The 25,411-nt window shown below is 49.3% G+C and overlaps 1 protein-coding gene across 1 annotated transcript in view; it reads right to left on the bottom strand.

The window, feature by feature from the left end:
* The window catches only part of RIMS4 (regulating synaptic membrane exocytosis 4), a 61,185-nt gene that overhangs the window by 9,227 nt on the left and 26,547 nt on the right, over positions 1-25,411 (bottom strand). The window contains exons 2-5 of the mRNA XM_087749916.1: positions 15,649-15,790; positions 2,082-2,194; positions 1,322-1,423; positions 926-1,065 (exon numbers count right to left, since the gene is read on the bottom strand). Of these exons, the coding sequence (XP_087606042.1) occupies positions 926-1,065; positions 1,322-1,423; positions 2,082-2,194; positions 15,649-15,790 (497 nt within the window). The remainder of the gene's footprint in view (positions 1-925; positions 1,066-1,321; positions 1,424-2,081; positions 2,195-15,648; positions 15,791-25,411) is intronic.

Here is a 25,411-nt window from a genome sequence, read left to right as displayed (position 1 = left end):
AAATGAGGCAGGAGAGACAATGGATGTCAATTAAAAGACAAAAATTAACTCTCTAGGTCAGCCTGAGATGGAGCAAGCCACTGCAGAAAGCTGGTTTGGTAGCACGGCCGCGGGCAGAGAGCCAAGCTCCTATTTTATTCTCTTGGAATAAGTGCCTTTCCTGGCAGCAAGGCAGCAGGTAAGAAACCAAAGCAAGGCGAGAGCAGACCAAACCAGCTCCCACCCCATTTCAGTCAAAAATGTGCAGTCTCGTTGCAACAGGGGGAAAACGCTTCTCATCAAGGTAAATGAGGAGGAGTTCACTCATGAGAAGGATCCAGCAGGGTCGCTGGCAATTCATATGCCGGTGGAGGTAAGCAATAGAAACCCACGGATTCATTACATCTGTATTACCATGGATTTTAGCCAGGCTTTATTGGATGGAAATGACTTAGGTATGAATTAAGAATGCAAATCACTCTCTGCTCTGGAAACATAGGTGCAGAACTGAAAATATGAGTATGGCAGAAAATGTACGGCAGTAAAAGAGGTAGAAAAAGGTAGGATATGTGACTGGGTGATGGCCAAAGCAGAGTGCTCTGAATACACAGGAACACAGAAGACAACCTATGCTGCAAGACTGGTTAGCATCTCTAGGTACTACCTATCTCCTAACTGGGTGGGAAAAAACAATTAAAAAAATAAAAATCAACCTTTTCCTGGTAGGCACTCCAGTTACCTGGCAGGGTGTCAAATAATAATCAGCTTGAGTATGAAAAAAAGGTTTTCTTTTCCATTCGTTATGTTCAGATCGAGTGCCTTTGGTTCAACAAAACCACTGGCTTTTTCTGATCTATGATAATTATCCAGATCCCTTGCCAGACTTAATACCTTCCAGCAGAGGTGGAAGAGAGAGATGGGCAGACCTGAGACTTGCTCGTCTTACCTGTAACACTTTGCCCTGGGGGCTCTCAGCAAACAGTAACACCTGATTGTACAAAGGGTCTAATGATTTGCGAGCCACTTTTGTCTTCTTTTTCGCAATGCACACGCCATTCTCTAGCAGGTAAGCTTTGATGTAAGCAGCTGGAAAAAATAAACATGGTCAAATATGAAAAAATCTTCATGCTCACTTGAGAAAAGACAGAGTGCCATGTCTCAGGTATTTCTAAAGAAGGCATTTACAGCAGTGAAAAGATTTGCTCAACCAGCCTTTTTTTCAATACCGCATACAGACTGCTTATTCCTGCAGAAGCCAAGCGGAATTAAAGTTTTTCCTATTCGCAAGCATCGCAGGAGGCTGGGGCTCAGTGAATTACTTTAGGAGGTCAAAGCATACTACCTGGCAGTGTTTTGGAGCCGGGTTTTGGTGTCAGTCCTCGAGCCTGAATGATATCCACTTCTAGCTGCCCATTTCGCTCTTGGAGGCCAATTTCCACATCCCCTAAACCAAAATGTCAAAATAGACAGAAGGCTTTCAAAACAATACATCTGTGGGCTACTAAAATGCTAAAACAACCCCAACCTTCATGTCACGCCTGCTACGAGCTGTAACAACCGGTAGGCCCTGAGTGCCTGATCTCCTCCTGCGTTACTCCGGAGCAGCTCTGCAGTGATTCAAGCCCACATTTTCAAAAGCAATCTCTAATGTCAGCCCTCCAACGTGGCTTTGGTGACTCAGTCTCGTACTCCCCGGTGGCGGCTAGCCTCCCATCTCTCCCAAACTGAAGCACCTAGAATTGCAGGCTGCTTTGGAAAATGCAATTATGGTGGACCATAAGAAAATCTTTACAGAGCCTGGTAGGCCTTAGAGAGCAAGAAAAACACGAAGATACACAGGATGCAGTTTCAGGATTGGAGCTGTGTTTTACTTAGTCTATGCCTTTCAGATCTGACAGAGGAAAGCATCAAGCTGGTGCTCTCCTACTAACGCCGCATTCGCAGCAATCAGCAAAACCTTGCAGCCAAGCTTACTTGATTTAACAGGGAAACGGAGCGGGGGAGTGGCAGATCAGCAGATGCTGGACACATTATTAGGTGGCTTGTAGGAGCTGTCTGTTCAAGATTAAATGAAAGCCACCTAACATCTTTGTGTTCCTTACCCATCGAGGTGGTGGCCAAGGTCTGACGCCCAACAAATTGCGCAGGGCCCATGCTGCCCAGGAAGTCACTAAACTGCCCAGCAGATGCCAGATGGACGCCACTGAAATTCAAGCTGCAAAAGAAATTGATTTTGGCAAGTGGTTAGTTTGCATTTTAAAGCAACCCAGTAACTAAAGAACCAGATTTAATATATCTTTGAAATTAATGACGTCTACAGAAGCCGTTTTCCCTTGCAAAACTCGCTGATTTCCAGGCAGTTTAGATACCTGGAATCCATTTAAAATCCCTTTCCTTGTACAGAAAAAAAACCCTGTAATAGTGGCAGTGACTAGTTGGTTAATACTTATTTATCTATAACTAATTGTCTGTAAGGGAAAATCTCTGCCCTCTCGGGTTCATATGCAGCCTGTCAATTCTTCTAGGCAGCATTACAATCTAAGCAGCTTCCTGGCATGTCTTGCCGGCTCTCTCTTGCCAGCCGTCCCTTCCCAATCCTTATTTTGGGGGAGGAAATAATGCATCTAGAGCAGCAGTTAAAAGTGAGACGAGGGGTGCTGGCATCAATCCCCTTGGGACTCAATTCCCTATTTACTTCTCACGCAGGCACAGAGCGACGGATCTCCTTTTTGACCAGAGGACCCCGTTTCCTACTGCTCAACGCCAGAAGCACCCATCGCATCCACTGTGTGGTTTCCATACCCGCTTCCACGACCGGGCCCGAAGCGCTCATGAAGAGGGCGTCAACACTGGTGCAAGGCTAAAGGGACAACACCCTCAAACACCAGCAACGCCTCTGCCGCAGTCGCTGCAGCACAACAAAAGCTGTCGGGGGGGACAGCCCCCAAATCTATTCTGCAGGCACCTGAGGCTGCTCTACGGCATGGCCACAGGTGCTGGGTGCTGCACTGGCCACGGGTGAAGCAAGGCAGAAGGGTCAAACCCTGCGGTACACTGATACAAATCAAGGGTTCACCCAGTTGTACCCTGATTTACACGGCTGTATCACAGGTTGTGGGAAAACTTGCCTCACTTGCTGCGACTGGTTAAGGAGGAGGCTGGAGGCCACCAGTCGACACCGACTTTTGTCCTACAGGCATCTGCTGAACCGAAACACGGCTGCTGAAACGCAGGCAGGAGCTTTGGGCCAGGGTACCCACGCTACCGCACCGGGTTTGCACTCTGCCTCCGGGCAAGCTGCTGCACGCCCAAGTCAGGCACAATTACAAACCTCCTGCACTTTTCCAGACATCCTCGGTGGGGGACAATACGCACACCACGACACAGCTCCCTGCTGCCCCAAATTTCTTTCTCAGAAAGGATGGTGTGAGGAGGCTGCGTGTTCGTACAAGCAAAGCCCGAGAGGAACCCTGCCTGCGGGGTGGGCTGGGGACCGCAGGCTCTCACGCAGCCTGAGTCAGCCACAAAGGTTCATTGATTCCCCCCTGCAAGCCAGCTACATTTAGAAGACATTAAAAAAAAGCAATTTTTTAAAACCCTATTCAGCCAAAAGACTGGTAATTTCAGGTTGGGATTTCAGCTCCCATTAGCTATTTGCAGACCTGGTCTCAGCCCCACGGGAATGTTTATTTATTCCTACGAGGAAGCCAGCACGCACACCTCAGCATCTCGCCACGCACGGGACTGAAGAGGAGGTGCCACTAGCAGGCGTCCTCGGGAGAGGTTCACGGGGTGGCTCAGCTCACTGCAACGGGGGCTCCAAATTAAACGGCCAGACTTTTCCACGGAGCATCGCACCTCCCCTCTGCGCTGACCCGGCTCTTTGAGGCACCCGGTTATCGCTGCTACACAGGGAGCTGCCGAGCCTTCGCATGGAGAAACCTGCCCTTGAGCTCTTTACAAATGTCACCTTTGTGAAAAGGGACGAGGGAGGAGGGTGCCTTGGCGTCCTGGAAGGGCTCTGCACAGGGTGGATCTTCCCCAGTTCGGTGTTTTTTCACCCTGCATCCACTGTTTGCACAAACACTCCGGGTGATATTTTGGGATACAACAGAAACAGCAGGATTTAGAATTGGCATTTATGGCAGAGAAGACTTAAGCCTTTTCTCGGTTTTCAGCGTCAGCGACACCTCGGATGCGCAAGGCGCATCCCCAGTGCCACCGTCCACCCCGGGGGCAGAGGCAGGGCCGCGCTCTGCTCCCCGTGGGCACGCAGCTCCGGCCCCATCGCCCAGCTGGCATCTGCCCGCCCCGACGGGGCCGACCTCTCCGGGGAGCAGCACCCCGCGCACAGGACCAGGGCAGAGACGCTGGAGGCGTAAGCGAGGCTGCCAAGCACAGACTGTGCACAGACAGAGATCCCCAGGGCTGGTAAATCTGCAGGGATGGGGACGTGTGATGGGGAAAGCAGGGGAAGGGGGAGCCCGGAGCCAGACGGGCTTTATCAAGCTCATGATTTGCCTATACAAGGAGGGAAGAAGTGAGTCCTGGCACACACGAGGACCAGCGAGACTCCTGGAGTCTGCTGGCTCAGGCATTTTGAGCTGCCCATAGAGAGTCAAAAAAGGATGAAAACTAGTGCTTAGAGAACCCAAAATAGTTCAAGAAAAAGGAGACCTGACAGAGAAAGACGTAAGATTCAGCAGGAGATGAATGGACCATCAGCCAGGAGGCAAACGTTTTCTTTATTCTCTTCAACTCATGGAAGATAAATGGGCCGAGCTCGGGTCTCGCTCCTGCCCCGGGGAGTATGTGACCTGAACAGGCATGTAAATAAAAAGCTGGCAAAACAGCTCACAGCCGTTCAGGGAAATGTTCACTGCTGTGCTCAAAACAGATGCTTGGGTTCATTAACAAGATGCCCGGGACCAGGACAGCGGAGGGGAAACCCAGGACTGAGCAAAGCCTAGCGCTGCAAGAGCCTGCAGCACACCCAGAACCAGGTCTCGGAGCGATCCCTCCCCGGGGTGAAGTCCAGCCATGTTACTGCAGCGGGGACACAAAGCTGGGAGAAGAAACTCCGCAGAAGCTCCGCTTGCTGCAGGACAGCAGAGAAGAGAGACCCCTCTGGCCCCTGAATACTCCAAATAATCCACGAAACCTGCCACAGGACCCGTTTCCCCTTTCCTGCTGGGGAGAGAACCACATCAAAGGCTGATGCCAAGTATTTGTCTGCGCTTGAGATGTGCGTGGAGAGAAACCACCCGTGCTCTCGCACCCCAGCTCACCCCTCCTTCGGGCAGCGCTGCTAGCAAAGGCTCTGCCCAGCAGCTGGGGCCGCTCAGGAGAAAATAAAAGCACCTGCTAACGGAGCAGCCGATGCTGCAGCCTGCACCAACGATATGGAGCAAAACAGCGGGAGAGCGCAAAGAACAGCGTTAAAAAGCACGAGAGCTGTTGGGCTAAAGGTGAACGAACGGCAAGTGGAAGTGTTTACAGCGAAGCAAGCGTTGCTGTTATCTCCACCCAGACTCAGAAGTCAGAGGGCTCGGGATGACCTCGAAACGATGACCGCTCCTCGGTGCAAGCTACAGCGAGAGGGCAGGACGCTGCTGCAGGGACGCAGGGCTGCGCCGCGAGCACGGACCCTCGCGAGGAGAGCAGCGGGGCTGCTGCTTGAACTGCTGCTGCTGCTGCGTAGCACCGAGGCCGATCGCGAGAGGAACGGCAAAAACCCACTTAAAAACCCAGGCCAAGGTTAAGACTCCAGCAGTCTGGATAACAGCCTCAGTTAACAGCTTTACTAGCGCTATATGAAACTCAGTATTAGGTTAGACAGTTAACGTTCCCCATTGTTGTTATATTTGACTGGGAAGGAAAGACGTAGGGAATTAAATCTTTAATAGATTATGCCATTAGCTGGTGGGACTGGCTGCTACATTGCACGGAGGCTGACCTTTTGCAGTGCTGCTTTATTAGACATTAGAAGCAGCAGCTCTAAATCAGGCTCCTTGGCTTTGACGGATTCCTGGACATATATTCGGGTATTGCCAGTAACCCTGGAATGGAAACAATTTCTGTCTGGAAAAATCGTAAGCTACCTCCAAGAAAGCCATTGCTTCTCCCTTGAAAGGAGAGGGAAGGGGAAAATAAAGCTGCAGAAATTTAGTATGGATGTGAATTAATACCAGCAGGAACCATTTAGCTGCATCGCCTAAATGTAGGACGCTCAAACCCAGCTCAGTGAGCTCTGCTGTCAAGTGCTTGGAGAGAAGCTGGGATGCGGAGGTGAGGGGGCTGCGTACGGAGCGACTGCGAGATCGGTGGGACAGACCTTCCCCATTCACTCCCTTGCTTTTCCTGCAGCTGAAGCAGGGAGGAAAAGAGCTCCAGGGACCACCGTGACTTCTTTCAGGTCGTTAAACGCAGCCCCGGTGCTCCCAAGAACCCTCCTCTGCCACTCTGCCGCACGCTCAGCAGACTCCTCCTGCCCGACCTCTGAAGAAACGGAGCCGTTTCTCACCTGCCCTGGCTTCAGCGACCAGCTCTCCAGCTGGACCACCGCACGCTGGATGTGCCGACAGGGAAACGTGCTCCCGACGGGATCCGCCGCAGGTGACGGTGGCGGCTCCGCCTGGGGTGACAGCCAGCAGATGGGTGTCACGGGCACTGGAGCGGCCCTGGCAAGCCCTTCCCCTCCCATCGCCAAACGTGCCTCTCCCTTAAGGGGAGAAATCGCTACAACCTGGTTATCGCTAATACAAGATGTCTTTTTTTTATTGCAATCTAAAAAGAAGTGCTAAAAATAGCCGTAGGAATAAAGCGGGAGCATTTCGCAGCTGACTTGCAAATCGCAACTGCCATAAGCAGCGGTGCCCGGGGGGCCGGGGCTGCGGCAGGCAGGACCATCGCCTGCACCATCGCCCGCTGACAAACAGCCACCCAGAGGAGATTAACAGGTGACACGTGTCAGCCTTTACATCTAAAAAGCACAAATCCTCCACCCAGCAAGGGCAGCGCAGCCTTTTGAACAGGAGAGAGACATTAACTCTCTCTCCTCCGGCCCTCTGCCTGCACGGATCATGATTCACGGGCTCTGCTTTGCACAGCTAAATGAGAATGATTTTAATGAAGTTAAAGATTACGGGGTTTGCTGTGGAATTGCTTTTAAGTTGAACGTGACTCTGTTATTGACCTGAAGGCACAGAGAGAGCACAGGGAGGACTGACGCCTCTGGGGTGTCAAGGACAAATGAAGGACGTTTTGGAGGCTCTGCAGAACGTAGCCCTCGGCTGTCGGTACGGAAGCGGAGCAGGGGCAGCAGCAGGATGACTCTCGAGGCTACTGATCCCGGGGTCTCTGAGCCCACCAACGCGAAGGAACATCAGCAGAAACCTGCACGAACGTTAATTTTCTTTGCACAGGTACCAGTTCCACCCCAAGGCTCAGCACAGACTGCAAACCCCATTTCAGACACATGGATAAAATGCCCGTTTCTAAGCCCAAGCTGCCCCTGGCACACCAGCCAGCTAGCGTGGGTGCCTGCCCGCCACGCTGAAGGCAGCGCAGCGTGGACACCTGTCGTGGTTTAACCCCAGCCGGCAACTAAGCACCACACAGCTGCTCGCTCACTGTCCCCACCCCGGTGGGATGGGGGAGCGAATTGGAAGGGTGAAAGTCAGAAAACTCGTGGGTTGAGATAAGAACTGTTTAATAATTGAAGTAAAATGAAATAGAATAGTAGTAGCAGTAATAATAAAATAATAATACAATAATAATATACAAAGCAAGTGATACATGACACAATTGCTCACCACCCGCCTACCGATGCCCAGCCCGTCCCCGAGCAGCGATCACTGCCCCCCGGCCAACTCCCCCAGTTCCTATACTGGGCATGACATCATACGGTATGGAATAGCCCTTTGGCCAGTCGGGGTATGGTATGGAATAGCCCTGGGGCCAGTCGGGACCAGCTGTCCTGGCGGTGCCCCCCCAGCTCCTTGTGCACGGGCAGAGCAGGGGAAGCTGCAAAGCCCTTGACTGGTGTAAGCACGACTTAGCAACAACTGAAACACAGTGTGGTATCGACATTATTCTCATCCTAAATCCAAACCACAGCGCTATACCAGCTACTAGGAAGAAAAAAATCAGCTCTATCCCAGCTGAACCAGGACAACGCCCCTTGGGACAGCAGGGGACAACTGCTCCTGCTGCAGTCGGCTGGGCACCCACGAGAGGGAGACAAGACCACGCAGACAGCGGCCTGCGAGGCTGCAGCGGGCGGCAGAGCCCCGAGCCCAGCTCAGCACCCCCAGGCCGCCGCAAGCCGTGCCCCGTGCCATCCCCATGCAGAACATGTACCTAATTACCACTCCCCGCTTCATGGAAAAGGCGACTGCATAAACAACTTATTTCTTTTGTGACACGCTTACGTGCAGGATAAAACTGTGTGTTCACGCAATCTTAGGAACCATGTGCTCCAGCTGGGGCTGGGATTGCCTACATGTTCTTCTTTTTAAACACAACATTCATAATCCTGATTATTTAGGAAATCCGTGCAGCAGTCTCTGAAGACTGTGCTCCTGCACTGCACGCTGTAGGTCAGGGCATATGAAATCTGTCCTCTGTAGCGTAATTGAAGAGTGGCTTAAAGGCTTTTTGCCAGCTGCTTGCTTCTCTGCTCTTTCAAGGTAGCAGCGTTTCCTGACCTACCCATTGCAAAGACCTGTGCCCTTCCTCTCCGTACGCAAAGCACCATGCAGTTGGCTCCTTCAAGGCAAGGCTGCAGCTCTTCCCGTATACTCGGATGGAGAACTAGCCTTCCAAAGTTTGCTTGTAAACGGATCAGGATTTGAACGCCTAGGTGGACAATGCCCATTTCAATACGAAATGGTATGAAGAAAATTCAGAGCACCCGTGCTGATCCCCCTCGTACCGCATGAGCGGCTCTGCGCAGCCTCTCCCGCACCCCCACCCGTCATTGACTGCACATTAGCATGCAGAGCATGTAACAGCACAGACACATTTAGGGAAAATGTATCATTAATTTCTTTTCCTGTCCATGCGGAGTTTGTCTGACCTCTTTTCTAAATCTATTTTTAAATTGCTTCTGGGACTCTGCATGCCAGGTATACCATCACGCTGCTGCAAGCGTCTGCAGAATCAGCTTGTCAAAACCTTGCAAAACTCGCAGGAAATATGGTAAGGCGGCATCTCCGCAGGTCACCCAGTCCACACCCAGGTCCCAAGGCCAGAGCAGCTTTATTTACATCAGTCATGACAGCTGCTTGTCTAACCTGCTCTTAAAATCCCCCCTAGAGCATCCATTCCTGTGCTTTGCTTTACTTTTCCCTTCCAAGTCTTTTTCCAGTCCTTCCTCTTTGCACATCAGCCTTCAACACCATTTGTGAGTTTTCAGTTCCAAGCACAGAGCAGCATATTTCCTTTCTTTTGCTCTCGATACAGTACTTTGTCTGTCTTACACGACTTTGGGACTGGTCTCGATTGTACCAACGTGTAATGGCCGCACACCGGCTGCTACGGCTGCGCAGAAGAAACGCAGAGCGAGGCGTTCATCTGCTCCCTTCGCAGGCGGGGTGCAACACCCTTTTCTTGAGGAGCTCTGTCAAGAAGAGGGGTATTCTGAGACGACTTTGTGTGTCCCTCACCTCGGGCCAAAGCCCTTTCACTGCCTCTCTATTACCTTGCACATCTTGGCTTTTGCAGAGCTGCACTGCTGACTGCGGTGGGTTCAGGCAGGTGGGCCAGCGGTGAAGCCAGACAGCTTCAACGCAGCCAGCCCCTGGCACACCCAGAGAACGGCTCTTTGCAGAAGAGAGCATTTTGTCTTGTGCTTTTATGAATTTATTCACACTATCCACACAACCATCTATCCGCCATCAACTCTAGCCTTTAGAAGCGATACGCTCTTAAAGAGGTGCTCCACTGCATACATGGGACGTGTTTGGGCCCAGGGTTCAGAAATTATTGTTCTGTTCTCGTAAATATTTTCTAAAAGACTTTTATTTTTGTCCTCTTAGTGCACAAAGTTACCATTAATAAGCAAGTTGCCTAAACACAGCCATGCAACTGAATGGTTTGACTTGCACAGCTGAACTAACAAATTTGCTGTACGTCCACATCTAATGCATAGCTAAGTTCTCCAGCTCTGTCTTTAAAAAACCAGGGACAGCAAACACATACTTCCTTCAGCCAGAAGAAAGCGGCAGTGGGGGGAAGTCTCCTCTGAGACTGATAACATATTTGACAGTTATTTTATTCCAGCATAAAAAAACCCCATCAGAACTCCAATTGCAGGGAGCAGGAGTGTACTGTGTAACAACCACACTCATCCATATTGCATGTTAAGGTCTTTTAAATCGCATCTTGCACGCAGAAGCCAAGTAGATATCTATCAGCTAAGGAGGAAGGCAGAACTGGTTAATTTAACATCCGCTGCCCCTATCTTTAAAATATTTATGGCGCACGTGAGGAATTATTAATGCAATAGCATCTGACTGCATTGTCAGGGGACTGGGCACGCAGCCCCTTACCCTGTCAAAGTCAACGTGAACGCTGCAGGAGCCTTCGCTTCGGCTGGAAAGGTTTTCTGTGAGCATCTGTCCCTGCAGGACCTGAACCCAACCTAACCCCACCGGCCGCACAGCTCTCCTCCGCCGGGCAACGTCCCCGTCTCTGCCTCTCAGCAAGCTCCGCTTCTCTCCTGGCCACTCCGCTTTCTGTAACATTTTTAGCGCTGTGACGTGCCGTCTTATGTGCTGTAACACACCGTACTCCGCTCATGTATCCGATTCCTTCTGCTGTATGAATTCTGCCACCTAAACGGAGCTATAAAAACTATGCAGTCAATTATCTACAAAGACCTCCCCCATTCCCTTCCCCACCTTACCAGGCTAGCTCCATTTTTAGCAATCGCAAGTCATCTCAGATGCACTGAATAAAAGATAGCTACCTGCCTTCCGAGAGCAATTCTGCCTGTTCCCAAGAGGTTGCTGAAGGTGGGATTCACTGTATTTACTGCTGGAGCTGCAGCTCTCAAGGTCGCATCCTCGCTGAGCCGGGCTGGTCAAGCCTCCCAGCACAAAAAGACGTGCCGTGGCTGAACAGGCTGACTAATTTCTTGGCATCTTGCAGAAACAATCTCCATGCCCTTCCCAGTTTCCATCTTGAGAGGCCTTGATTTCTTAAAGCCTGAACTGTATTAACAACACATTTCATTACATTTTTTAAAAGGACTTGGATAAAAGGAGAGCCCTAAAGATAATTTGCTATAAAAGAGTCTCGAAGTCCCGTGGCTTTGGATACCAAAAGAGAGACATTTGGTGAATAGGTACGACATGAGTCTCCCGAATGGCGTGTTTAGGAATCAAGTCTTTTGGTAATTCTCGAATGACGATGGGTAATTTTTGGTGAAGAAAAGCGCATTTTCACATGGCCGTATGGTCACAAGCCAGGCCAGTGTTTTCTCCAGCTTCCTTTCAGTTACTGCTCCACAGCGAAGCAAAGAAGGGCAAGTAGCACTCTCAGCCTAAGTCCCAGCATCGGTTCACATCAGCCCTGTACGCACAGATGGGAGAACTGGTACGAGCCGTAGCTCGCAGAAACAGCACGAGACAGGACAAAACCAAGAGGCGGGAGATGCCCGCGCCGGCGGCACGCGTGCCAGGCTGCGTTCTGCCTCCAGCCCTCGTCGCAACGGCGGCTTCAGGCAGGGCTCAGGCTGGCGCTGCCCTCACGATGGGAAAGAGATGATATGGCTAACGACAAGGTGCTTCCTTGCTGGACAGGCAGACTCATCCCAGATAACACAAGAACAATCCTCTACGTCTTTGCTAGTCATCGCCTGCTGTGCTTTTCCAAGGTAAAAATCACCCTAGCTCTCCATAAGTTAATGATCTCAGCAGTAGCCAGCAAGAACAAAAAAACCGACGAGTACCACTTATTAGGGACTGTGGCAGCTAGCAGTCTTTTGTTCCAGGTCCATTTTTGTCTTTCTGCTCCATTTTCAGACAGAAAAGCGGTTGGCAGGAAGAAGTTACACATAAGTCCAAAATCTATTGCTTTCTGAATGTTGTACATGGTCTCGTGCAGCTGCAGCAAAACCCAGCCAAAACAAGATGTAGGCTGTGCAAGAGCCAGGACGGAGCCGGAGATCTCTGTTGAATCTCAGGGTTATTCCTATATTCAGAATTTTATCCTTGCAGTAGTCTTGGTGTCCCGAGACTACCCGGTAGGCACTTGGTACAGTGGGTAACTGTCCTCTCGTGCAGATTTTTAAGTACATACATAGAAGAAAATACCCGCTGCTGTAGAGATGTGTAACGAGTACTAAGATTGGTCTGGATGAATTATGAATGGAAACATCTGTGTGCATGAAACCCCAACCAACCTGTCAGTAGCAGACCTATCCTCTGAGGACAGAAGGAGGACAACGAAGTTAGAAAGCACACCACTCATAGCCCGTCTGATGGCAGACTGTAGCCATAAAGAGTCCCCTAACAAGGAACCAAAAAGCTAGCAGCACTGCTTAAGATCTATGGAAGCCGAAAAAAGCAAGACCCTGAGGTGAAAGATCATCCCACAGCAACAGGTAAGTCCTAGCAAGTGTAAAAAACAGTCCGAGAGCCAGTCTGTTGTGGGGTACAACCAGAAGACATAGCGAAGGCTTCGCAGGTGGCATCCCTCCTCCTCCCTGTAGCCCACAACCAAGCCTGGCCACAGCACCCGGGTGGACAAGGCTCGGCGCCTGCACGGAGCGAAACCTAGAAGCATGAATGACCGAACACAGGTTTGTTTCAAACAAATATCACCCTTCCCTTCTCTAAGGTGTCACATTGAGTTTTATTATATTAATTTCCTACACTGGTGCACAACCACTGTGCAGTATAAAAGCTGGGTAATATAGCTGAGGGACTTTCTGTACAGCAAAATTTAAATGGAGCAGCGCGTTGACATTGTTGCCACTTACTGGCACGCGCACGAGCTTAAATTCCAGGAGACACATCCTTTAGACCAGCTGATCTTCAGTATACTTCATCTTCAGGTAAAACCCTAAAGGGAATATTTTCTTGAAGGAGGGCCTATTATATCTGAGGAGAATTATATCCCTACATAATAAGCCTCTCCATAAAAAAAAAAAACTGGATTTCACGCACTCTGGTACGAACACAAAAAGTGGCATTGCCCAAAATCACGCACTACAGACACTTCTTCCGCTGCGATGCTCTGCGCTGGCAGCGAGCAGCCGCAGCAGCTGCGGCCAGCTCGCCGCAACGAACGCGAAAGCAGTCAATCAGCGTCGCTTTAAAAGCACGTTTGTACGGCGGACAGCAGGTATTTTAAGACCTTCTGCAGCAAAGTTTCAGCAAATCTTTGATCACTTCAGTGTGCCGCTTTTGGAAGTTGTCCTTTTAGTCCTTAAATTGAAAAGGATTATAAAAACGTGCGGAACTTGGGAAAACAAACCCTCTTGGAAGATGAGGTTTTGAGTCCATTTTCTTCCCTGTGTGAACACGCCGAAGAGATGCACGGGTAGAAAGAACCAGGGCAACCTCGTCTTGCTGAAAGCCGGGTTTTTGACAGTCACTGGCGAAAACTGTCTCTGACCTAGGAGTATCTGTATCAGTCAGAAACCCAGCATTAAAAAGAAAATAAACTTGCCACAGATAACACAGTTGTATGAATCTTCATTTTGCCTCCCTGGGAATGCAGCTACAGCAAACGAGAGAGGTCAAGAGAAATCTGATTTAGGAGAACACATTTCTGTCCCTCAAAGCTATTCCCCCCCAAATTCCTTTCTTTGCTGCAGGACAAGAAAGCAGAGAAACTGTCCTCCCACCACGTTTCAAGAGGTGGGAGGACATTTTTTCATGGCCCTCGGCTCTTGGTACTCTCAGCCCTATTTGCTTATCACTTGGCAGCTGAGCCAGCCAGCTGCAATTCCCACCGGCTTTCCAGAGGAGATCAATTATCCCACCTAAAAAAAAAGCGTCCAGGAACCACTTAATCACACTTTTCAGAGAAGTAAGAGGAGAAACCGTCCCATCCCTGGCAGAGGGGCTGGCGAGGATGCTCTGGCAGCCTTCGAGGTTGGAATACCAAATGTTAGACTTGTCCTAATAAAGGCATTTGGATTGCAAGACAGGATTTTTCTTTCTTTGTTGAGCTGATAGCTACACGCCACCTGCCTTCAGGGTAAAACAGCACTCGTATGGGTACAATAGTTTGTTGGCAGAAATATTCTCTCTCCAGGAAAGCACAATCAAAGCAAGCAGCGTATGTAATGATCGGACACAGGCCTTTCAGAGAATTATACCCCTTCCCAGGAGGGTAAGCTATGTAAATATAAAAAGGGAAGTATTCTACTCTGCACAGAAGCAGATTCTTGCCCCACATTGCCAAGGGACTGAACTTAATCACTAATCCTCTGCATCTCGTAGCAGAGGCAGAACTCCAAGCCACAGGACTGTGGTGGTGTAGCAGGAATATTTCCCTGGAGACAGCAGCTCACAGAAGAGATAAGGTACATCGCAGCTTCGGAGTGACAAGATTGCTGTCGCAGCCTGTGCCTCATTACTATTTCCAACCTTCAGCACAGATCTATGATGCCTTTCCAGGATTAGCCTACTTCTAAAGCTAAAGAAAGTCTCTCCTAATTTACAGCCTGTTACTTATTTAACACCAGAATCCCATTAATCGAGAGGGCCTTTGGACTATCCCAGCGTTTTCGCAGTACAGTGTACTTTGAACACCACGTGGGACTAGAGAGCGTACGGAGCGATGCCAAGCACGGTACTTGGCTTAAACAGAGCACGTTTTAGGTATACAAACGTTCTGGCCTCATACCTAGAAGCACGGAATCTGATAGTATATATTGCCCCCTTTTTTAAATACTGGGGTTTTTTTGCCTCCAAAGATTCCCATGAATGGTCATCTTAATAAAATGATGATGATCTCCATATATGGCTTCAGATAATGGAAATACAAAAACGAGCATGGGAGACAAGTCAGCCCCCAAAGTCCCGGCCTAAGGATCCCCTGCCTTGCATTCTGGTACAAAGCTTAAGTGCGGCAAAGTGTCTTATAACTTTTCTTGGGGTCAAAAACCGTTTCTAAAATACATTCTTTTAGGACACAGTAACTCAGATGAAACAAAAAAAAAAAAAAGCTCGTTACCAGAAGTATACGCAGGCTTCTAAATATGTATTTTGATACCAGAATGATTACTTTGTTACTTGCATCCTTTTCATCACTTTTTTTTTTTCCCCCCAAACCAAAAGGCTATCTTGAAATAGGGAAGATGGACAGCCATTCTGCAACACTAAAGACTACTGGCTTATAATCTATTACCAGTAATGAGCCTCAGCTATTCACCTTCAATTATTCTTCTAAAGGCAAAGGGGTTAAAAGTAACGGCTATCTGCTTCAGCTCAGAATAACGAGGACACTAAAAAAAGCATATAAACAGCTAGAGCATGTGCCAGCTATGCAGGCAGAGAGATCCGCTCTGCTCTAATTGAAGGGGCAGTACACCTGCGGCATAGGCAAGTCAGACAAACACATCACCTACCACGCTGGAGGAAAATTAACAGGTATAAGAAGAACAGTGCATCCCACAAGCGATCACCCAGCTCCCTTTCAGTGACTCACTTTCCCTCTGAGCCATAGCTGTTCATGCTGTCCTCAATGGACTCGTGGCTGGCTTGACGGACGGTCCGGCTGGGCATTTCGACAGCCAGCCCAGTTTCTGTGCTCCTTTGGATGGCTCCTTTCAGTCTCCGACCATCCCCATCTAGGAACAAAAGGGGAGAAAAGACAGTCAGCTATCGTTGCCAGAGCCTTTTGCAACGACAGAGTCAAGGGGAAGCAGAGAAGGTCTTTCAGAAGATCTGCCTGACATCTGGCAGCCAGGCAGTATTTTGCACTCCCGCAGTGTTTCGTTACTCAGCCCTGCTTCATCAGCAGCTCCCAGTCATCTTTGGAGCAAACCCAGCGCTCCAGCAAGCCAGGGCCCAGCAGAAACTCAAAACGTTCATACCACCCTACCTCCTCCGACCATTTGTACCAACCAACTGCGCGTCGGGTGCAGGCGCGCGCAGGCAGGCGAGCCGGCTCTACGCGGAGCTACCCAGCTGAGGAGGGCAGCAGCAGCGCCCACGGGCAGAGCCGAGGAGCACGGCCTCACCGGGCCTCAAAACGTTTCCTATATCCCGTGTCGCTGCCTCAGGTTGTGCGGAGCAGCAAAGGGCCACAGCTCCTGGTGAGCATCAAGGGAGCAGAGTGGGGCAACGGCCAGGGAGCACCAGAGGCGCTGCGAAGGCAGGAGCCCTCCCGGAGGGGCCTTAGGGGAACAGTCGGGCACGGCCAAACCGTTCCCTGGTGGCACCTGGAATCGCACCGGGAGCGGAAAACCCCGGAGAGGACTATTCCCCTTCGTACGCGCCCTCGGCCAGAGCGCAAAGGGAACGAAGGAGGCTCTGGTTCCTCCTGGGCGCAGGCTGCAGAGGCCCAGCCCTCCGAAACCAGCAGCCGCTATTTTCATCCTCCCTCCCCAGCAGTCTGTTCCTCAGAACAAACCGCGTTATGTAATGAATATGTAACGAATACCATTACTATTAATTGCTTCAGCTGGTGCTGGGAAGCTCCAGATTTCATCCCACATACAGCACTCATCCTGAAACACAGCTGCTACAAGTCTTCTGAACAAAGCAGAATTATCTAAATCCTTTAAAGGTGCCCATCCATTAACCTGGATTCAGGCAACAAACCTCTGACCCACGGTGCTCTCAGAAACCCACCGCTTTTTGAGTACCACCCTGGAGAAGAAATGACCCAGCTATTGAGTCTAGCGAACTCAGGCTCCCCAAATATTAAAGAAAACAAGTCTTTCCCAACTACTTTGGAAATATAAAGATATCTGTAAGAACTTGTCTAAAATATGCAGAACACTTGTTTGTGCAGCAAGCTGCTTGACCTAAAACACTTTTCTTTGGATCTTGGTGTGAACAGGCACTTTAAAAAAAAAAAAAAAAAAAGGCAGTAAGATATCAGAAACGCTTCCTATCCTACTTCTCAAATTATACCTACACTGAAATGCAAAGGCAAAAATTCTTCCGTAAACTCAGCTATAAAGTCCCTTTTCCTCTGGTATCGTGAGGTTTCCGACGGGGTAAACGTGCTGGCCCCAGGGCTCTGTACCAGCTGCTGGCCCCACACGTGGAAGCGTGTCCCTGTGGGCTGCGAGGATAGAGCGTGCGTGTGCTGGGTTAACATTAACTACGGTTTGTATCGTTTGTGTGCCTAGAGCGAAGTATGAAGACATTGTATAAATCAGGAAGTTACACAAACACAAAACACATTTTTAACGTGCTTCCAAAATCCAACCCTTCAGGCAAGAATAACAATATAGGCATCAATAAAAGCAAATCCTCGTGAAACGGCCTTTCCCACTTCCCCAGCCGCTGCTGAACAGCCCCTTTGACGCACCTTCGACAAGCCTCGTGCAGCTTGCTGGATCCCCCGATGGGGTTGCCAGGTCCCTTTCAGAGCATCCCACAGCCTGGCGGGCAGACTTGATGGTCCGTTTAATTTGTCTCGCATTCACCTCCACAACCAACCTTTTAGTCATCGACATCCATCAGCGCCCATCCCTGCTTCGCGCGTGCGCTCTCAGAGCGCTCATCCTTCGGCACCTTTCAGGTTGGGCCTTACGAGAGCCTTAGTAGGCAACCACAGTCAAAGCAGCAAATGACAAATGTAGGAAACAAATTAAAAACGCCCTGTTGCCCAACATCTGTTTAAAAAAATCTCTTATTTCCCCAATCTAATGAGACATGCCTGCAGACATTCATACTCAGAAGGCCACGCGTCCCCGTCCGGCAGCACACGAGAGGCTTGGGACAGAGCAAGGCTCTAGAGCAACCCAAGGTGCTTGCTGCTTTCTATTAGCCATCTCGTGATTCCACGCTGATGACATGAAGCAGCCGGGCCCACAGACAAGGAAAGGCAGCAGCGTGGAAGACGGGCAGTACCAGAGCACTGCACCGGCGACGATTCAGCTGGCACGGGGCACGGTCAGCTGCAGCACCACAGGCACAGCTTGGAACTGCTGGTTTTCTGAGTGAGTGGTTTTCTAGTATTCCTGACGGCTTTTACTGCTATGACACATGGATATTCTTATTTAAAAAAAAAAAAAATATATATATATATATAATGGGAGAAACTCTGGAAAACAAGATGACAGGAATAGATGACAAGAATCCCTCCGTTCCTCCCCGCTCTTCCAGACAGAGATGCGCAGCGACTCCTGCATCTCCCAAACCATCTCCCATTATTCTGGAGACAGGCTTCTCCAGACTTTTTCCCCTCCAGTCTCTTTTTGCCAGAAGTTTCCCTTGAACAGAGCGGGAGGAACCTGTTTTGCCAAAAAGGCAAGCTCCCAAACCACTGCGGCCAGAGTCAAGACTGAAACAGGGTAAGAGATCAGCATAATCACCAGAGATGCCATCAGAAATGGGATATAGGTTCCCAAACTACCCACATAAACCCTTTAGTCAAACTCTACCTGTACTCAAACTTTACCTTTAGTCAGCATGTAACAAAAATACAGTGTTTTAACCCCCTCAGTTGGGAGAGAAGGGCAGATCCGGAGTAGCACACCTGGAAAGGGTCAGCGCAGAAAGGAAATAAATACGGACAAAGCTGCGCTGCTCGTCCGCGGACCGAAAACATCTCACAAGCAACAGTCACCGACTAGCAACCTTCTCGGGCCAGCGCGCAGCATCGCGCAGGGGCTGCGCCTCCTCCCTTACCTGCAATCTTGTGCTTCAACACCTTTGCAAATCAAAAGGTAAATGATATGCATCTATGTGAGTGTTGCCTGGCAAAACCATTTGTCTTAATTTAATTGTTAGCGGTATCTGGACAAGTAAGAGTAGTATCGACGTTTTCTGCAGCATCACCAGATTTATTCCCTGCACCTTTTCCAGTTAAGCAGTAAACGACAAAGGTTAAGCAGCCGGTCAGGCCTGCAGCACAACATGCAGCTGGAGAGCAGGTTCTGCTTCAGAATGACCTTGGGAAGAAGAAATTTTTTGCTCAAATATCCAGGATGAAGATACACAGCACCTCGCAGATGCCAAGAACCAGAAGGGACCAGCAGACACTTAGCCAAGTTCTCTGTGTTGACAGGCACTTAGATGTTGCTCTGTTCAGCCAAACAATTTATGTTTGGCTGAAGAATATCTTCTAAAAAGCTATCTGCTCTGGATTTGAAGATATCGAGAGATGAAAAATCTGCCATTTGCCTGTGCAGTTTATTTTACTACCTGACATTTAGAGATGTGACTTAAGTTTGCCTGGTTTCAGCTTTCACCCATCAGGTTTTTAATGCCCTTCTCCACCGCGAGGGCTGCTTTCTGTTCTCGCTATGAAGACTCTTCTGCAGCATAATCAAGTCATCTCTCAATCTTTTTTGACAAGTTAAACAGACTGAGCTCTTTATGTTTCTCGTGCTCCGGCATTTTTTTCTGCTGCCTTTGAATCTCTTTAATGACCTCCCCAGGTTTTAAATGCCCTTTTGAGAACACGCACAGCAGAATCGGAGACTGCATTTTAGTGCAAAAACATGCACGGAGGTAACAATCAGCTTGTACTCTCATCTTCACTGCTTGTACTTGCATCTCCCAAGACCACGGCAAGCTCTTGGTATAGCATCACACGTTGCCTGGACGCTGTGCGGTCCCTGCCTGTCCTGCTGGTACCACCTGGTAGAACGTTATATTAAGGAATATGTAAGAAAACACATTTTATTTGAAGAGAGAGAGCAAAAAGTCCAGACAGCTCTATACAACTCTCCCACCCTCAATACTATTTACTATCTTTCTAACGTGCATATCGCCTGTGAATTTAGTGAGGTTTAAACTCACGCTTGCTCCGTATCAAATGAAAATACTGAATAGCACCAGGCCTTCAAAAGAGGCTCCTGCCTTTGAGGCTTTTCCTTGACAACTGCTTTTTGAAATGGGAAGTAAGTTTTTAATCTATTTATCACCATCACATTTTTTAGGGTCATGTTGTTCTAGGACAAAACCCTTACATATCACATTTACCCAGATACCTGCTTCTACTAAAACTCAGAGAAAAAAAAAAAAAAGTCTGACAAAATCCATTTTCCCTAAATCCTCCTTGACTGGTATGAATTATATTTCATCATTTTGTTCTTTATTAATTGGATCTCATTATCATGTTTCCCCTAATTCTGTCTGAGAGTGACAGCAGACCAAGTAACCAAAAGCTCCCTCCAGACAACCCAGCAACGGACGAAGAGGAGTACGGTGACCGTGCAGGTGCCCTGCATAGCACGGAGCATCCTTTGCAGAGTTCCCTTCCTTAAATATATTTTCAGCTGTCAACTGCCTCGAGAGGCAGCGCTTCTCGAGGATGATGCCAGTCCTGTGGCAGAACCGACTGCCATCAAGAACTGTATTTGCCTTAAACCTTGGGGGTGGGAAAGACGAGAGCGGCACCGTCCCGTTCGCTCCCCCAGGAGAAGAGTCACCATTTCTCACGCCCTCTTCTACGTCAGTCTAACGCACAGCTCCTTGAAGCCCTTCCTCTCCGCTACTGACAGGTCTCCCCATGCTCAGAGGCCATCAAGTCTTGAAAAATCTATGCAAGTTCTGCAACAGCTCATCACAAGGTCATGATTATACAATTATTACTCCCACACAGAATTACTCTACGATAGATGTTTACAGAGTTGATGTTTCTGAGGGACAGCGTGTGCCCCTTTCCCCATTATCCTTACCCTACCTCCCCTCTCATTCCTTCCTTTTCCCCCACCCAGGTCCGTGGCACCCTCCTTCTCTTTTCCTTTTTGTTTTCAAGTTTCCCCTCCATGTTGGCTCAGTTTGCTGGATGCTACCAACATAAAAAGAAACCGGCATGATGCACATGCTATGGACCCTCCCATGCTTTAGAATTAATTGATATTGATTTAACCCTGAGATTAGGAATTGATTGAATTTCAACTCGATCAGCTTTGCTCCTAAATTAGCCAACTGCTTCCAAGCACAGACCGTGTTGGTACCCACAGCACGTGGCCAGGCAGCACCGACACGGGCCGCCCAATGCACACGAAGGGTCCCACAGAACAGCCTGGTTAGCTTTTCTCCTTCCCGAACTTCACCTTGGGGTGCAAGGTGGAAAGGAAGGGAAATGAGCCGGACGCTTGCTTTCAGCTTGCGTTTGTTCCTACTCTGGACAAAATAACATTTTGTATTTTCCAGGAAAGACTAGTCCAAGCCTAAGCGAAGAGACTGCATTTCTACTGCTTTTCTTACCCAAGCCAAGCAGCATGCATCAATTTGCATCACACGTGCTGCAGGGTATTGACCTGGGCACGCTCTGCTCTCTGGCTTCACACCTGGGTTCCTCAGCAAGTGAATTATCTGCTTTGCTCCAAAATGAGGCCCAGGTACAAACCAGCACTTAGGAAGCACGGAGAATTGACAGCCCCAGCGGGGAAACAGAGAAAAACCCATTTGAGAGAGTCGATGCAGCCTTCGGAGCATGCTGCAGATGATGTAGAAGCAGAGATGAGGGGGATGAACGCCTGCAGTCAGCATCCAGGGCTACCAGGGGCGCGTGGCCGGGTGGGACAGGACCTGACTGCCGGCAAAGGAGATATGCCCCGAGCTAGGCAGCAGTTTACACCAAATCTGCCTGCTCTATCCTTGGCTCAAACGTGATCTCCCAAGCCCTTTCATTTCCCACAGCCACAAACTTCACTCTCAAGGTCAAAACCAAAGAGTTGATTCTTGCTTTCTTCTCCACAAAGGTCTGCCCGAGAGAAAAGATGACACATGTCAGTTTGGGGCTGAAAATGAAGAAGGGAAAACACGAAGCACCCATCTGGATATCATCCCCTGCTGAGATTAGGAAGAAGGTCCCCAGTCCAGCAATGGTCTTTGGCACGTCTGTGGGCAAAAAGCAGCAGTGGGAGTCTCAGCTCAGCACCCCGTGAGGCTGCCGAAGCGCTGACCATTTTACCTGCTTCTGATTTTCAAATACTCTGAGAAAAGAGCCAACGCGTTAGCCTCTCCGCTTCAAACTTTGTCACTGCGCTGTTGTTCCTAATGGGTTTAAAAATAAAAGATTGTTTTCTGTTTAGTCAGATGCTGAATCCCTACAGACATGTCCCAAGATTCGTGTGTCATGAATCAATTCCGAGATGAATAAAAGAATTCCATTGTTCAGCTTCAAAGGGAAAAAAGAAAAGTCTTCCCACAGCCTTGCATGAATATCCGACACCTGCGACAGCCTGGCACATGCCGAGCGGAGGGGCTGTCGGGGTGGGCATCGCAGGCCCTTTTACATCGGAATGTGTTCGGAGCAAGCCATGCTGCTCTCCTAAAGGGGTGCTACTGCTGAGGAAAAAAAACCAAACCTACATAAATACTGGATTGTCACTTCAGAACGCAATTTAACAAGATGAACTCAGTCTCATCATGCCTGGCAAGCTCTGACATTCTGCCAAGTATTCCCTACATCGACATCCTAATGGAGTGTGAATTATGAGCACCTAAAGAGAGGCAGTTTGTACTGTGCTCCAGAACATGCCAGACGATCATCACAGCCTGAGTAATCCACCAGAAACGACAGAAAATGGCTGGGGATAAGCAGGGGTCCTAATCAGGCTGTTTGCTTCGTTCCCCTTGTCCTAGTTTCAGACACTAATAAAATCACGCCCTTTCTTTCCAAATTAAGCAGAAAATCTATGGGATGGGAAAAAAAAAAAATTTCAACATGTTAATTCTTAATCTGTGCAAATTAAGTACATCCACAGGGTGGGGAAAGGTCAGTCGACTCTTCTTGGGAGAGCCAAAAAATAGTAAAATCAGCAACTATTTGTATTGCTGTGACAGCAACAGACCCCAGCTGAAGGCAGAGCAGGGCCAGGACGCCCCACCTGCACGGGCGATGGAGTCGCCAGCGGGACACCTCCTCCGAACTCCCACCAACACGCGGCACAGCCACCAACACGTGGCACAGCCACCAACACGTCCCACTGCTCCTGGGCCACCGGGCTGTTTCAGCACAAAAGCAGCTTTCTCTCGTCCTAGCGTTCAGCCCTGCCTTTCCTCGCCCACACCGACAGGCAGTGGTCGCACCCGGGCCCAGATGCGCGCACATCAAACCAACTCCCCCCGAAGCCATAATTTTTTCTTCTTCCCCCTCACCATTAAAAGATGATCAGAAATCATCCGCAGGGTTGTTGTTATTAAGCAGGCACCTGGCAGCAGTCTCGGAGGCCGCCTTCCCTTCTTTACCCACTGAGCTCGAGACGCACAACAGAAAACTTCCCCTGGCCCACAGAAGGGCGACTCGTTACGTAGCCGTGCACGGCGCGGGAGCTCTGTGAGTCTCCGTAAAGCAATGGCCCTGTTCTTAAAGCCTAACAGTAGCTTCCCGTAGGTAGGACGAAGCTAACCTTCCTCCTCTTCCTTCCTAGAAATGCTAAGAACGGAACAGAGACGGGCCGCTCCCCTGCGCAGCCGGTCCGTCCCTCCCACCACCCAACGCTGGGAATAGAGCGTTGCGCCCGCTACTCCTCTCCCACCCCGCCGGCGCGGGCAGGGGAACCACCAAACCCCACACGCGGGTTTTTAGGCTCGCCGGTAGCTCCTAACAACCCCACAACCCAGCCTAGCTCCCCAGCTCCTCAGCCGCTTGAAAGCGGCAAGCGCTTTCTCCTCCAAGCTGCGGTTTGTTTTAAATCCAGCTGGCTGGGTCTAAGCAGGTCTCCACCCCCAGTAAGATGTTGTTATCACCTCTCGTGGGCTGGGTGGAGCGCTGGTAAAGCCTTGATTTTGCTTCCTATATTCATGAGATCCATTTTCATATTTTAAACAAGGGAAGTGTGATATATTTTTTCTGCTCCTTTTGAGGTTAAAAACAAATAGTTCCCATGATACTATTTTTAATTTTGACCTTTTTGATAATTCATCTATATAAAAAAAATTAAATGCACAAATTTTTCATTTAAAAATGTCTAAAGAAAAAGTTCTGCAACTAACGTGTAGCCAGGAAAATTACTTTGAGATTTCTTTCCTTCACTGACAAAAGAGAGAAAGCTAACAAACCCAAAGGTAAACACGTATATTCCACTGTCAATGACTTCTGATCAGATTTTGTTGATTACCATACAAAATTGTTTAGCTTTTCACCATAAAAAAGTTACAGTACCCTAACACTAACAAAAATGTTTGTTTCTTTCAGAGTATTTCGTGGGAACTACTCTGCAGCCAGACCCAACTCTCCAGAATTCTTTCCATGTCTCTGTTTTGTTTGCAGCAGCAGGATCCAAATAGCTTCATCTGATGGCTGCTTCTGCATTTTTATTTTTATAAGAAAATGGAACACGCTGCCCCCTTCTCTTCCCCCAACCTGCCGTGCTTTGCAGGAGAGTCTGATTAAACGAAACGTCCATACGCATGCAGAAAATTCACTGCTGTAGCATTTCTGCAGCAGCCTAGCAATGAAACGCGAACGCTGCCCCATCCGCAGGCCCAGGTCTCCAGGGAGGGACAAGCACAGGACCGCCGATGCTGCGCCAGTCCTCCCTGGAAGAGCTGCACGGCCGGGACGGACACGTCCCAGGCCTTCCTCCGTCGTCTGCTTCTTTTGTGCTTGGGCAAGGGCTGATGACTTAAAAAAAAAAAATTCTTACTATGGTATTTATAATGCAATGAACCATATACACACACATTCTGATTGCACAGCAATGAGGGGATCCAGTCTCTCCACTTCTTGGAGTTTGTGGTTCAAGCCTCACTCAGAGTTTAACTCCCCCTCTTCGCCACTTGCCCAGCCGGGAGGCCCCGGGGGCGGCTATCCGAGTACGCGCCAACTCAAGGGAAGTTCAGCTGATGGGCTCGGAGAACAGGTACGTTTGGCACAGCCACAGGCAACTAATAACAAATAACTGACTGTATTTAAACTACTCCGTTGTAATATTGACTCCCTAGAAAGCTGGGGGAGATGTCAGACGTAGTAGCAACAACCAGCAGTGCTTTAAGACACAATGTTCTCGGTTCAAAACTCTTAAAACTTTGCCAACGGTGAAGATCTGGGCAGCAGGAAAACACGAAAAGCCGAAAGGTGGGCGGCCAGTTTGTCTGCCAGGGCCGTCCCGGGGCCTTCTCCTTGTCCTTTCACAAGGAAGAGCAGAGGTGGAGCCGATTCGTGTCCCGCTGGCTGGAAGTCCTCCAGCTGACCAACGTGAGTTCCGAAGGCCAGGTCAGGATCTCTACCGAATTACAAGCGAGTTGAACCAGAGCACCCTGTCCTAATTCTGCCGTCCATCTCGCACTATTAGTAACTCTGAGGATGTTGCTTAAGTCCAGGATCT

The sequence above is a fragment of the Nipponia nippon genome, unplaced genomic scaffold, assembly GCF_047370975.1.
Source record: "Nipponia nippon isolate SJK-2023a ecotype South Korea unplaced genomic scaffold, ASM4737097v1 scaffold_13, whole genome shotgun sequence".
Lineage (NCBI taxonomy): Eukaryota > Metazoa > Chordata > Aves > Pelecaniformes > Threskiornithidae > Nipponia > Nipponia nippon.
Note: the sequence above shows the minus strand (reverse complement) of the source record. Positions and strands in the feature narration are given on the sequence as shown.